Raw genomic sequence first — 13,416 nt, 5'->3', positions numbered from 1 at the left:
TTACTCCCAGCTGTTCTCGAGGTATGATGCTGGCTTAACAAGCCAGTCGTCGTATGTTCGAGTCTCGGCTCGGGAGCGACTGTTAGTGTCAGTAGGATCGTAGCGCTAGCCCCGAAATTGTCCTGTACACTCAACAGTTGGCTGCGAAGTCTGTGTATAATAAACATAAGGTCGAGTTCCGATACGGAATGTAGCACCAAGGATTTGCTTTGCTTTATAATCAATTTACTCTTTAAAGTAAGTGAAATTTTTCAATAGCAAGAGAAAACATAAGTTATAATTTTCACTTGTTTCCTAATGAATTTTAGAAAACTAGGTTAATACCGCCCCTAAAACAGATGACAAATTTGCAAAGTGGATAAAGATTGAAAATAATTTGGCAGCTCTGGTGTTTAACTGTGAAAACGTAAACATTTTCAGGTGAAAATCTGTGTCGTTCTGTTGAATTTGGAAGAAAATCGGTACTTTTTCCGGGATTATTGGCTTGTCGGTATGATTTGAACCCCGACCACGTACCAGCTAGTGGAAAATGTATTCGGAATGGGCCTCCCTGGTGCCGACTATTACGGAAAACATCAGCAACGCCCAGTCGCAGAGTGTTCTCGGCAAATTTGGGATCGCTGGAGGTCGTGATGTGGCAGCTGTGGTCGTAAAACAGCTGGCAGGCAATCTTGGCATAACTAACATCGCCGAACCCAGTACGCTGGTTTCGGATCAAGAGGTAGGACCGTGATTGGTTTTGAATTACGTTGACGAAATTTTTAATGATTTTTTTTCTCATAGGTGCAATGGTGCATGGACGTAATTTGCCATGGGTTGTCGTTGCCACTGGCTGAGCACGATGTTATTAAGGATTGTGTCAACATCTACTGTGAATGGGTGACAGCTTTGCTGCCACAGACGAAAATTAGTGTTCCAAAGCCGATCTGTGATGATCCCAACACCTACGTCCGGAAGATCATCAAGCACCTGTACAACTTGTTTGTTCCAAGGCCGGGAGAAGGTATCCACAGTTGTCCGGGCTTTTCGGTTTTAAGTTAGTGTTTTGATTGCACATTTTTTCTGTTTTGCTCACATGCACCATTCTTTTGTTATCGCTACTACTAATTGCTTTGTGCTATTATCGTTCTCGGTGGTTTGATACTGACCTTTCTTTCTCTCATGCTCAACCAGATTGGCCTTTTATCTATCAAGAAGAGCTAGGTGATGTTTGCGTTGTGAGCCAATTGCTGTACCCGAAGCTTAACGCTCCATGATTTGCTTGTTTTAGGAACGGACACCATCAATCGGCAGGCCGTTTTCTGCCACCGGGTGCTACGAACGCTGCAGGACACTGCTCAAAATTCGAAGATTTTAACGGTGGAAACGTGGGAAGCACTGCTGCTCTTCCTGCTAGCGATAAACGAGATTCTGCTGGCACCACCCATCGTTAAGGATGATGTTGGTGATCAGCTGTGCGAGCGAGTTCTGAGTGTGCTGTTCGAAGTCTGGCTGCTCGCCTGCAGCCGCTGCTTTCCGTCCCCTTCGCTGTGGAAAACATTCCAAGAATCCTGTGCAGCTTGGCGCCATCGGATCGCTTTGGTGGAACAGTGGAATCGGGTCAACTTGGTGTTGACGGCGAAGCTGCTGGAGTTCACCTACGGTCCGGCTTTTCCGGAGATGAAAATAAGTATGATGAGCTGAGTTTTGAGTTAAGTTTTGTGGTTTTATGAGATTTTGTTTTTCAGTGGAAGAAGACGGTAACCTTATTCCGTCCGGTATGACAAACGACAGTATCGCGCAATCGTGGATACGTTTTCTAAAGATACTCGGTGCACCAACCGATCTCTGCTGTCCGCAGGTTATCAGTCGTACGCCGCAGTTCATTCAGGCTGTGCTTCTGAACACGGATGGAATCGAGCCTCATTATCATCCCTGTTTACTGCAGTTGCCGCAAATTTTCCTGAAAACCATGAAGGGAATCGCCGGACTTGTCGATGCTTTTCTAGGTACGTATTCAATTTTAGCTTTTGTTTTAATAGAAAGATTTTACGCGAATTCATCCAGTCGTTGGCAGGACCTTCTCAGGTTCCAGTGACATTTTTGGAGTCAACCAAGCTAACGAACTTTTACTGAAATCCGAGAAAGTATTGCCAACTTCAATGCTAAATTTGCGTGAAATCCCTCAATAATAAAGCCAAAAGCAGAAAGGGCTTTAGTTGTAAAGCCATTCTAATCACGGTCATGCAAACAATTTGATCGCCATTCCATTTCAATGCTGCTGTAAAATTTGCAACCATAAACAGGAATAACGCTGTACAGGCAGGACGATGCGACCGTCATGGAAAGTATCCACCAGCAGCTCCAGCTTGGTGCCGGTAACACAACACCGAACCCTAGCTTCAGACATTCCGGTGGGGAGATTAGGCTGAGCCCGTCGATTCGAGCAACCGGTGGTCTCGGAGGGCTGGGATTGGGAGCTGCTCTTGGTGTAGTCGGGAGTGGCTCCAATCATGCCCTAAATAATAGTACTCATAGCAATATTGGTGGTGGCAATGTTTTAGGTGGACACGGTGTAGTGCAGTTAGAGAGTACAGTTAGCTCCGGAAATACCATCGGAAGCTTTATGAGCAGTATTTCCCACGACGGACAGTTCGGCGGTACGGAGGTAGCAGTGCCCAACTCGCCGACGCCACCCCTCCAGAGGCGTCTGGCCAAAAGCTTCAGCGTAGCGCCTTCCATTTCTGCCCACGCCGTAATATCGATGGCCCATTCAAAGGGTGCGCATTTCGTAATACACGTCTCAGTGTTTCTTGGCTTGATCTGAATGTGTTTTGTTTTGGTGAACGACTGTGCTCACCGCTTCTAGACAACCATTTTTGTTACGTATTTTTTTCGTATTGCCAGCTTGTTGTAGAAGGTTGATTAACACACTTTTTGTCTCCTTTATTTCTCTGACTGGTGAATTTTACAAAATACGATGTTTTCACAGCGCACTCCAAAGTAAATAATTGCATCCTGAAATCCTGAAAGCTGTAGAAACTCGTAATTTAATTCAAATATTCACTTCTCATTCTGTTAAGGTCTTACAAAAAGTTCGTTCAGTGGCCTGACCAGTAGCCGTGCATCTGCAAATCAGTCGAATTCCATTCCACAATCAACGTCACTGCCTTCTTCGGGATTTTCATGTGAGCAGCAAAAATCGAGCACATATTTTAATGGAACTTAAACATTTTTGGTAATTTTAGCAATGCTCTCATTGTGTCAGGAAAATCGCTACCCACTGGCAGCTAACCGACCCCGTTGTAACAGCATACTTCATCTGTTTGGCGAGTGGCTTTTCGATGCTGCTCACATTGGAGGTGAAACCTGGATCCAGAATATGAAAAGTAAGTGTTTTGCATAGCAAAGCAAAAAAAAAATCACTGCAAGTTTTTCTTCTAGAACGAGCCGCTGAAGCAAAGCGTCGTCCATCCTCGATGATCATGGACAACCGCAAGGGTAGCCTGTCACAACCGCCGTCGCTGTCCGAAATGAGTGACGTTCCACCGGGACTCACCATCGACAAGTACGAATCAGGCAAGGCGGAAGCCGTTGGAGCATTGTGTCGTATTTTTTGTGCGAAGAAAACTGGCGAGGAAATTTTGCCTGTTTACTTGGCTCGATTTTACATGGCCCTCCAGCAGGGGCTACGACTGCATGATACGAAAGAGTGCGAAGAAACACTGGCTAGCATTCTGTACAATTCGTCCGATCTGTTTCGGATCGATTTGGAAGGCATTCAAGTACTGTTGCCTTCGTTCATTGCCGCCTTGGAGCAAATTCTTCCGGAGAAGGAACTGAAAATGCGATCGCAAAATGTGATTGTTAACAAAACTGAGCTTCGGCGGGCTGCAATTAATGTGCTACTGTCGATTCTGGCACTTCCGTTGCATTTCCAGACGCTGCCGATTCGTGATATCACCGGTGGTCCTGCTGATAAGTGAGTTTTGACACTATACAGAACATAACAAACTTTTTAATCAATTCTTTTCAGAATGATAAACTTTATTCAGTTGAAACCACGCTTGATTAATATCCTGATGAATGCCCTGCAGGTGGAAAGTGACGCTCAGAACACACATATGCTGCTTGGAGGGTTGCATTTGTGCGTGCAGGATTCCGGATCCTTCGAAGAAATGGAACTGGGTGGTGATGTGTTGCACGGCACCCAACCGGCTAACGATTCCAACTTGCTTAGCTCAGGTTTGACTACTGAAATACTTAAACACACTCATTTCACCAAGCTTTAGATTCTCTCTGCTTCTTTAATTTATTTCGTTCCGTTTTTTCAATTTCCTTTACTTCACATCTTTTTCACCCACATGTGCGCCTCACGTCTTCCGTTTCGTAGCATGCTCGGAGAAAAGTACGTACTCGATCAATAGCGCCAACTCCAGCATCGGAGGCAACAGCACCGCCACGCTTAGCAATGAGCCCTCTAGTTTGCCGGCTTTCGATGATTTCTCATCCGACATTATTCATGATTTAGAGTTGAGTTCGTCCGCAGTTTATGGTAAATTTTATTCCTCATCTTAGTTTTTTTACTGTATATCGTAAGTATGGTGTTAGATGTATAATTTTGCTTTTTAGATGTAGGTGTCATGTCATGGCTTTTTTGTACATATTTTTGTTACATTATTCTTTCCAAAGGAACAATTTCATTATTTTGGGGTGCATCAATGTCTGTTTCAAAGGATTAAGCTTTTATTTGTAATTCTAATGAGTGTGAGAATGGTCAATTTTTACTGTGTCCTAAGTCATGTTGATCAAAAATTAAACTTTCAGTTCTCAATCGCTAGTTTCATAGATTTGGAACTTTTTTGAAGGTCTTGTCAAGGAGATAGCAAAAAGCCTGAACTTCAACCGCAATACAATAAGGTCGCTTTTACGTGTTTTTTTACGCGGCGTTTTCTACGCGGATTCTGGAATTTACGCGGTTTTTTTACGCATCACGTATCCCCCGCGTAAAAAGCAACTTTAGTGTAATCGAAAAATTACAATTACATTTTAGTAACTCTATAATAGGCAGTACGTGATCGTCACATCGAAAATACTATTCAATTTCCGGATCGCAATTTGGCCTCTAGTTCAAGAGATGTGAAAACAATGCAATTGAAGTTCGAGTGCACTATCTGAATATGCAAACCCGATTTGTAGCCAAATGAAGGTACAAGCATACCTCGATATAAGGCGGTAACTTTATTTATTTTTTCGTTCCGTTATATCGAAGCACGAAAAAAATATTTTTTCATTGATACAAAATTTCTACCTAGCAGTAGATATAAACCTGTCTAATGTCTTTTCAGAACAATTTTCGTAGACAAACATAATCAATCACAAATTATTGTAAAAATGTGAATTTTACCCCTTGACAAGTAGGTTTAATAATTTTCCTACAATTACATTAACTTAACTGCGAAAGCTAATAACATTCAATAATATAAAAAAGCGTACAAATATATATATATATATATATATATATATATATATATATATATATATATATATATATATATATATATATATATATATATATATATATATATATATATATATATATATATATATATATATATATATATATATATATATATATATATATATATATATATATATATATATAATAGTGTTGAAATGTCACCATTTGTGGCAGAACACACAATATTAATTCTGAATAGATATTAGTACATAAATAAATCATTACAAACACTCCCCCCTATTAAAAAAAATGTGAATTTTACCCTATTTTACAGTACTTAATGGTTTCAAAACTTTATTCGGGGCATTCGACTCCCCAAAAATAATTGTCGTACTTTAATTTTATGATATTTAAAAAAGTTACGTTATATCGAGGTAAATGTTATGTTATGTTATATCGAGTTACGTTATATCGTTATATACGTGGAAATCGAATTTAATATTTTTCGCTGTCTGCAAAGTCGAGTTTCATATACCGGCCAAAAAGCAACATGCCAATTTTGCTTCAGGGAAGAGCACACTTCACTAATGCTGTGGAAGCCAACTTTTCACTGCCAGCCAAAAAGCAATGCATAAACCCCTCGATTAATCGGTACGAACAGCCAGAGCAAATTCGTTATCACCACCCTACCATCGTGGAAAAATCTTGCAGGAAGAAAACGAGTGAACAAGAGCCAATTTCACTGTAGAACGTACCGGAGAGCAGCGCAGATGAGAGCAAGGCAAGGACCGGAGTCGTCACCCAAAATAGTTGAACCTAAACCAAACTTTAAAACAAGACTAAAAGACAGAAATTTTAACGAATATAGGGTAACGGGGGTATTTTGGCCAGCTTTGGGAAGTGCTCGCACAGTTCATTAAAAAAAACACAATTTCTCAACATAAATACCTACTCTATTATACCATTGTTAAAAGCTAAGTGTTTATTTTAATATACACCGTTCAACAATGCAATATATTGAAAAATATCCTAGAAATATCAAAATTTCTACGAAGTACTAAAAACATATTTTGGTCCACTAAATTTTTACGTTAGCCCACCTTTATATCCACCTGCATGGAAATAGATCGGACTAATTATATTTAAGATCACCATCGGTATTTTTAGAGCAAAAATAGTGGGTTTGAGGAAAACATCCTTCTGCTGTGAATTTTCGTAAATTTTAGGCATCTAAAAATGAAATGATTTGGCTTATAGTGGTTTGACAGGCATTCTCATCTAATTTAATATCGTTAAATGTGATAAATTAAAAAGTAGTTACCTGTAAATTGTCACAAGCTGCTTCTTTGTTCACGTGCAACGGCCGAACGGTAATCAAAGAGATGTCAAAACTTGGCATGGCCAAAATATGTTTGCTTCAGAAAGAGGCAAACATGTTCCGGCCATTAGTGTCCCAGGTGGCGTTATTGGACGCATTCTTCACGTCAAACGTCATGATTGTGTAATAGCGAATGCCCCTTCTTTAGCGCTGGACTGCCACTTCCGCCGTCTTGGTGACGGACCTACGTTCCCGAAAGCCGAACTTGTTACTTGCAAGACCGTTTACACCCTTTGTGTACTTCACCTTCACTACTCTGTTATTAATAATCCTCTCAAGCACCTTGCTAGCAGTGTCCAGCAGACAGATGAGTCTGTATGCAAATGTGTCCTCTAGCGGTTTCCCAGCCTTCGGCATGAGAACAAATTTCTGTCGCTTCCACCTCTTCGAGAAGAGGCAGTCTTCCAAATACTTCTGCATGCCTACCCAGAACAGCCTGCGGGCCACTTTAATGACCGTCTTGATGGACAGGTTCGGGATTTCATACAGTCCCGGTGCCTTGCTCACCTTTAAAGAGTTGTAATCCTTCTCCTCAACCTCGACACGGATTTTCGGCAGGTTGGTCGACCATTCTTGGCCTGTGCCTGAGATACTGGAACGTCGGACGTTAGACTGGACCGCCGGGAGTCGAGGACTTGGCCCATGGCGTGGAAAAAGTCCCTCGATGATACGCTTCAGCATCGTTGGTGATCGCTCTGCAGGCGAGAGAGATGAAACGAGAGAAATGCAGATCGATGAAGTGGAAATAATGAAGAGAGAGAGAAAGAAAGAGAGCAAGAGAAAAAGCTTTGTAGCTTAGGTAGACTGCCCATAGTTGCACTCCGTGATTGGTCGAACCAACAAAATTACAAAATGAACCAGATGAAAGGTGCTTAAAAATAGCATTACATTCTCATTGTGCAATATAACGACGCCGGTCACGACCGAAAGGCTATAATACTTGAAAAAAAAAGAATGATGACGCTCGTTTTGTTTAGAGACCGCGGGTTCCACTGCATCTCTGCGAGTATCACAGTATAGGAATTGTATTATGAGTGCAGAGCTCTGGTATTTTTTTTTTTTTGGTAAACCATACTACCTATTACACAAAACCTGAATTTACCTGAATTCCAAAGCCTATTACGCGATCAAGACACATATTTGGTCAAATTAACTTGATCGAAACATTTAGGTTCTTATCTATATTTGAAGACAAATTTGTAGACATTCCATTTAAACTATTTAAACTATTTCTGTAAATACTGTGTATGCGATTCGAATGTGAATTGTTTTCTAAAGAATAGTTTATCTTGCTCTCGTCGTGCCCTCAATACTCATAAGTATAATTATGATTTGACCCCTATCGTTGAAATATCGCTAAACTTTTTTTGGAATTTTGCTAGATTCGACTACTAGCAATCTTGAACAAGAGAGATGGGACGAAAAACAAAAAGAGAGAGAGAGAGTGATCAAGCTGGAAAAATGTAGAGTAATGAAGTGGAAGAAAGAGAGATGGAGCGAGGGAAAAAGAGAGAGATGAGGCGACTGATAGAAATGAAATAAAAAAACATGAAAACAAGGGAAACATAAAAACGTAAAGATGAGATGAAAAAGGAGAAAAGATAATCAGAAAGGGGCTATTATTGTTTTGCAATTTTTCCGAGGTTACTTACAATATAAATGACCTTTTTTCGAAGAATCGGTTGAGATACAGCACTTTGAATATTGCTGTGTCAGCAATTTCGATGATTTTCATGTTCCCTAAAAGGCTTATTGGTTTCAGTTCATTTATCGTAAAATGATTTTGAATTAGTCAAACGGCTTTTTTGAAAATTAAAAATTTGGATATTCTCGATTTTTGAACCACCTCAACTAAAACTAAGTACTTTCAAAGTTTTTCGTTTAAGAATAAGTTTAAGAAAGGCTTAAAGCACTTGAGGTGAATAAATTTCCATTTTCAACAGTTGGTGAGATAACGGGTTGAGAGGTTGTGAGAGAGACAAAACAGAGATGTGGAGAGAAAATGTTGTAGCGAGAAAATAATGATGTTCAAAAGATGGAAAGATGATGGCAAAAAGATCGTGAATTTGTGATAAACAAAGAGAAAGTTGGAGTGGGAAAAATGAAAAAGGGGAAGAGAGGGCCTGAGATAGATTGATAGAGGGGAATAAAATACAAGAGAGAACCGAAAAAGGTGAAAAGATTGCCAGAAAAAGAAGCTGAGAGATGAAAGAGAGAGTGAGAAAAAAGGCAGAAGAAATGCGAAAAATGGAATTATGGCGACTAAAACATAGAAGGATATTGCAAAAGATGGGGAGAGGGCGAGAAAAAGGCGAGATGTTAAAAGCAATATGGAGAGATGAAGTGAAAAAAATGAAGAGATTGAAGAGAGAGAGAAATAGAGAAAGAGAGAGATGGCGAATTTTTTTACGAGATGCTCTACAGTATTTCTAAACTTTGTCCGAAAATTGAACTTTTGATTAACAAGCAAATTTTTAGATTAGAAATACTTTATGTTGCCTTCAAAGGATTCAGAATGCCATTCTGAAAATAATTTTGGAGAGTCTTCCTTGGATTACCCGACGGGTTCGAATCGGGTTTGGGTTTGAAAATTTTTGAAAGTGTCGGGTACGGGTCGGGTTCGGGTTTGGTTGAAAATAAAAATTTCGGGTTCGAGTTCCACAATTTCTGGTTCGGGTCGGGTTTGGGTTTCATAGAAAAAAAATTTTCGGGTTCGGGTCGGGTTCGGGTTTGAACGAAAAAAAAAGTTTCGGGTTCGGGTCAGGCTCGGGTTTTGTCCGAAACCAAATTTGGGTTCGGGTCGGGTACGGGTATGAAAAACATCAAACCCGACTATCTTTACTGCTTATGTCGATCTATTAGAAGCTATGTCAAATAAAGTTATTGCCAATTTTCGACAAAAATCGTTGCAATCCTCAATTGCTACGATAAGCTTCCTTTACAGTCAGTATGTTAGCAATTAAGTTAGTTATAAGATTATTTCCGTTTTTTTGTCAAGTAGGTTTAAATCGCTGCGAATGTTAACTCCTAATAGGGAATGTGAAAAAAAGGGAATTCTGAATGTTTAACAGTGTTGAGATCCCACCATTTGTGATTGGCCACACAAAATAAATAATTCATAATTTATTATAATATTCTTAAGTTACAAACAAGTTAAAGGGGGTTCAAGATTTTTTGTTGGTTTGTAATAAATGTTTGATAAAGTTCGTGAAACACAGAATTTAAAGTTTTCAGCTCTTTGAGTTTTGTGTATGTGTACACTACACACAATGTATCATCGTAAATGTGATTGGCAATGAAGATGTAATATTTACCTTTCACAACATCAACTTTCAAACTAATCTTTCTTTAAAATAATCTCATCAGACAGTGGTCACGCTCTCTTCGTTAGGGCAACCTATTTGGTATGTCATCGATTAATTTCATCCTGGAAGACCGACCTGAACGTTTCCCTGGCGGCGTTAGAGCTTCTCTCAGGATTGGCGGCGATGCGTATTAAAGATTCTGGTAGTAGTAAAATCTCTCATCACTTTTTTACTCACAAAACTTTCATCCTGATTTTATATCCCCAAACAGATGCCCTCGAGTGCAAACGAGCTGTCAAGTGGATTTGTGACTACATCTGCTATCAATGTTCACGGCCTCCACCGGCACACAGCAAAGATCTCCACAGCACCATCGTGGCAGCATTCCAGTGCACCTCAGCCTGGCTGATGCATCACCCCTATCTACTGCAGGATAAAGAGTGTCTCACAACTGTGCTGGAAGTTGTGGAGTTGGGTATTTCCGGCTCCAAGAGTGTAGGAAAACCGGGCGAACAGGTTAAGCACAAGGACGAAAAGGACCTGAAGCCGGCATCAATGCGAGTTCGAGATGCCGCCGAGAATCTGCTAACGTTAATCCTAGAGCAAATTGATTATTTCCCCAACGAGTGCGGAAAGCAATCCTTATCTTCTCTACTGGATGAGGTTGTTCTCGCGAAGCATTCCAATACAACCGATGAGGATACGGCAGAGCTCAGCCAGGAGCAGGCGATTCGCAAGTTTAAATATTTTGTAACTGAAAACTCTACTGTCTTAGCACTGTTCGAGGAACCGCTAGGGAATGATCAAGATCCGCAACCGACGGTGACAAGTAAGCATGATCTTTTTTGTAGAAATATTTTGCTTTCTCACACTATTTCATTTCAGTACTGATTCGAGGTCCCTTCGGGCGGCACGCCTGGACGATGCAGCTGCGTCACTTATCGCGCAGCAAATCCGGCACCACGTATCACGCTCCGAATCCAGGCCGGCCGGTTCCGATGAATGATATTTTAATCCGCCAGGAGATGGAATACAAATACTTCCCGGATTCGGTTGATCGTATTCCGCCCTGTGTGGTGGACTATTCCATTCCAACGCTAGATTCGACCGAGCAGAAGGTTGGCAATCAAGCTACCAAACATTTAGCCCGCTTGCTGGAAGACCAACTTGTTTATGAAAAACTTTCGTGGGCTCAGACCGAATGTTCTGTCGATGGGCTGGGTCATGCGCAAGAAGCGACAGCTCCGAATGTGTGTCATGAGTTTCAAGCTGCACGCCTATTTCTTGCACATTTCGGCTTTCTTTCGATCGGAGATAACACCAACGGACAGCGGTTACTTACAGCGTTGGATGCTTCCAAGCCAGAGTTTTGTCATGATTTGAAAATGCTAGACAAAATGAGCCCACGGACCTGCGACACAATACACGTGTTTTACGTCAAAGCTGGCCAAACGTCCGAGGCAGACGTTATCGGTAATATGGATCCGGAAAATTTGGCGAACATCGATGTACACTTTTGGAATGTACTTTACACACTGGGCTGGCCTGTGAACGTAGAAGAACACGCAGGTTGGACGGGATTCATCAACAGTAGTTGGAAAATTCCGAAGGAAAACAAAACTCGCCGCAAAAAGCAATCGTTCGGTTCGTCCAACATCGAAGACCTCCAATTGAATGGAGAGAAAAAAGTCCTTTACTGGGCTGATGTGGCCTCCGAAATTGCCATCGTTGTTCCAAATCGGCAAAACCGAAGTGAAATTATGCTGGATGAGGATGGAGTGCCAGCTACAACATACGAAAGAAGCGTCAGCGAAATCCAAGCTTCGAAAGCGGCTTCCAGTAAAACGCGCCAATTCTCGCTTGAAAACGAACCAACTCGGCTGGGAACTATCAGCAGTAAGTCGGCCGATCCGATTCCACCGGTTCGCAGGCGAACGGGGGCTTCTAAGCCAACAACCCTCTACACCGCTCCGACGGCGAAGATTTTGCTCGTGTGGTTGGAGAGTTATGAAGATCATCTGACATTCCCGATCGAAGATTTGCTGCACTACACTCGAGCTGGTTATTCAACGGCACACGGTCCTATCACACCACTGAATGCTGGTGAGTGTCACGTTATATTTTTGCATGCACTAAATTCCGGATTGCTGAGAGTTAAGCTGCACGGACCCATCGGACGAATGAACTTCGCTATTCCGCTGATCGATGGCATGGTGGTCAGCAGGCGGGTAATCGGATCGTTGATCCGTCAAACGGCGTACAATATGGCCAAGCGAAGACGATTGGAAAATGACTCGTAAGTTTAGAAATAAGGATTATGAAAATGTGAAAGAAAAACTGTTTTTTTTTTTCAGTTATCAGCCACCGCACGTCCGTCGGCGCATAAAAGTTCAGGAGATGATGCAGAAGTATAAGAAGGATATGAGCGAACCGGAACTGCTGGCAGATCTCTTCACGACATCTATCTAAACCCTGACGAACAAGCCCTCGTACAGAAGTATTATAATTTGCGTATTTATTAAGTGTTTCATGTTCAACAATTCGATTGTTGTCTTTTCTCTGTCGATGAATTATCCGTCTTCGGTTTTGTGTTGAGCCCCGTTGGGAAACGCATTTATTTGATTTATTTTATTTATTAACACTTTTTTTCGTAACCAGAGGACTTAACTTTATTATAGTTATTCTGTTGTAACTCCGTAATTTATGTCTGCACAGCAGTAATTTTACAGTGGCACGTTTAGTTAGTACATATATATACCTATTAAAAATATATAATGAAACTCTTTCTAACTGAAAACGTGTTTGACTTTTATTTTTATAGCTTCGAATGTTTCTGCGTTGATTCCATTACACTAAAATGTGAACGGTTTTGAAAAAGATGCGGCTCAAGCCAGTAAAATGTATATTAATGATCTTTTTCGAAGACAAGCTGAAAATCTAACTAGAAAAGCGTTTGAACTGGATTTCAGTATATTTTTATGCAATGGTTTTGTGATTTTTGAAAAATAGTTTTAATTTTCGAGAATTAAACTGTCGACATAAGCGAAAAATGAAGTTGCCCAAATGCTCGAACTGGAGGGAGGAAACATAGCTTTTTGACCATCCTTGTGAATTTTGGTGCCTCTAGTAAATGTAGAAGTGTGTCAAAGGACTGCAGAGAAAAAGTTATCTTTGCTAGAATCACCAGAATTCACAGAAATAGTAAGAATTTTTCCAAATCGAACTGAAGGACGAAACCTGTGTTTGCCAGCTTTATAGAAGGCTAAACGTTTCGCTTCTGGAAGTTTGAACAT

At 40.9% G+C, this 13,416-nt stretch overlaps 1 protein-coding gene across 11 annotated transcripts; it reads left to right on the top strand.

Moving 5' to 3' along the window:
- The first annotated feature begins 396 nt into the window (after positions 1 to 396).
- On the top strand, positions 397 to 12,903 carry LOC129729564 (ral GTPase-activating protein subunit beta). 11 transcript variants are annotated; one of them, XM_055688228.1, is made up of 15 exons: positions 397 to 721; positions 784 to 1,003; positions 1,174 to 1,203; positions 1,271 to 1,669; positions 1,728 to 1,988; positions 2,286 to 2,759; positions 3,063 to 3,167; positions 3,228 to 3,368; positions 3,424 to 3,961; positions 4,016 to 4,224; positions 4,373 to 4,534; positions 10,185 to 10,325; positions 10,395 to 10,952; positions 11,009 to 12,419; positions 12,478 to 12,902. In XM_055688228.1, the coding sequence occupies exons 1-15, from the start codon at positions 530 to 532 to the stop codon at positions 12,590 to 12,592; spliced, it is 4,956 nt and encodes a 1,651-aa protein (XP_055544203.1). In that variant the 5' UTR covers positions 397 to 529; the 3' UTR covers positions 12,593 to 12,902. The 11 variants fall into 11 exon arrangements, with proteins under 11 accessions (XP_055544203.1, XP_055544198.1, XP_055544196.1 ...); XM_055688223.1 differs by having other exon boundaries at positions 784 to 1,036; XM_055688221.1 differs by having other exon boundaries at positions 10,185 to 10,952; positions 12,478 to 12,903.
- Positions 12,904 to 13,416: the final 513 nt, after the last annotated feature.

Source organism: Wyeomyia smithii, chromosome 3, assembly GCF_029784165.1.
Source record: "Wyeomyia smithii strain HCP4-BCI-WySm-NY-G18 chromosome 3, ASM2978416v1, whole genome shotgun sequence".
NCBI lineage: Eukaryota > Metazoa > Arthropoda > Insecta > Diptera > Culicidae > Wyeomyia > Wyeomyia smithii.
The sequence above is the reverse complement of the archived record's forward strand: the minus strand, read 5'-3'. Positions and strand labels throughout refer to the sequence as shown.

Bases quoted from the DNA above. Each gene is read 5' to 3' on its own strand.
- LOC129729564 (XM_055688219.1), top strand. From the start codon at position 530: ATGTATTCGGAATGGGCCTCCCTGGTGCCGACTATTACGGAAAACATC. The intron at 10,953-11,008 runs GTAAGCATGATC...ATTTCATTTCAG, and splicing joins TCCGCAACCGACGGTGACAA to TACTGATTCGAGGTCCCTTC. The intron at 12,420-12,477 runs GTAAGTTTAGAA...TTTTTTTTTCAG, and splicing joins AGACGATTGGAAAATGACTC to TTATCAGCCACCGCACGTCC.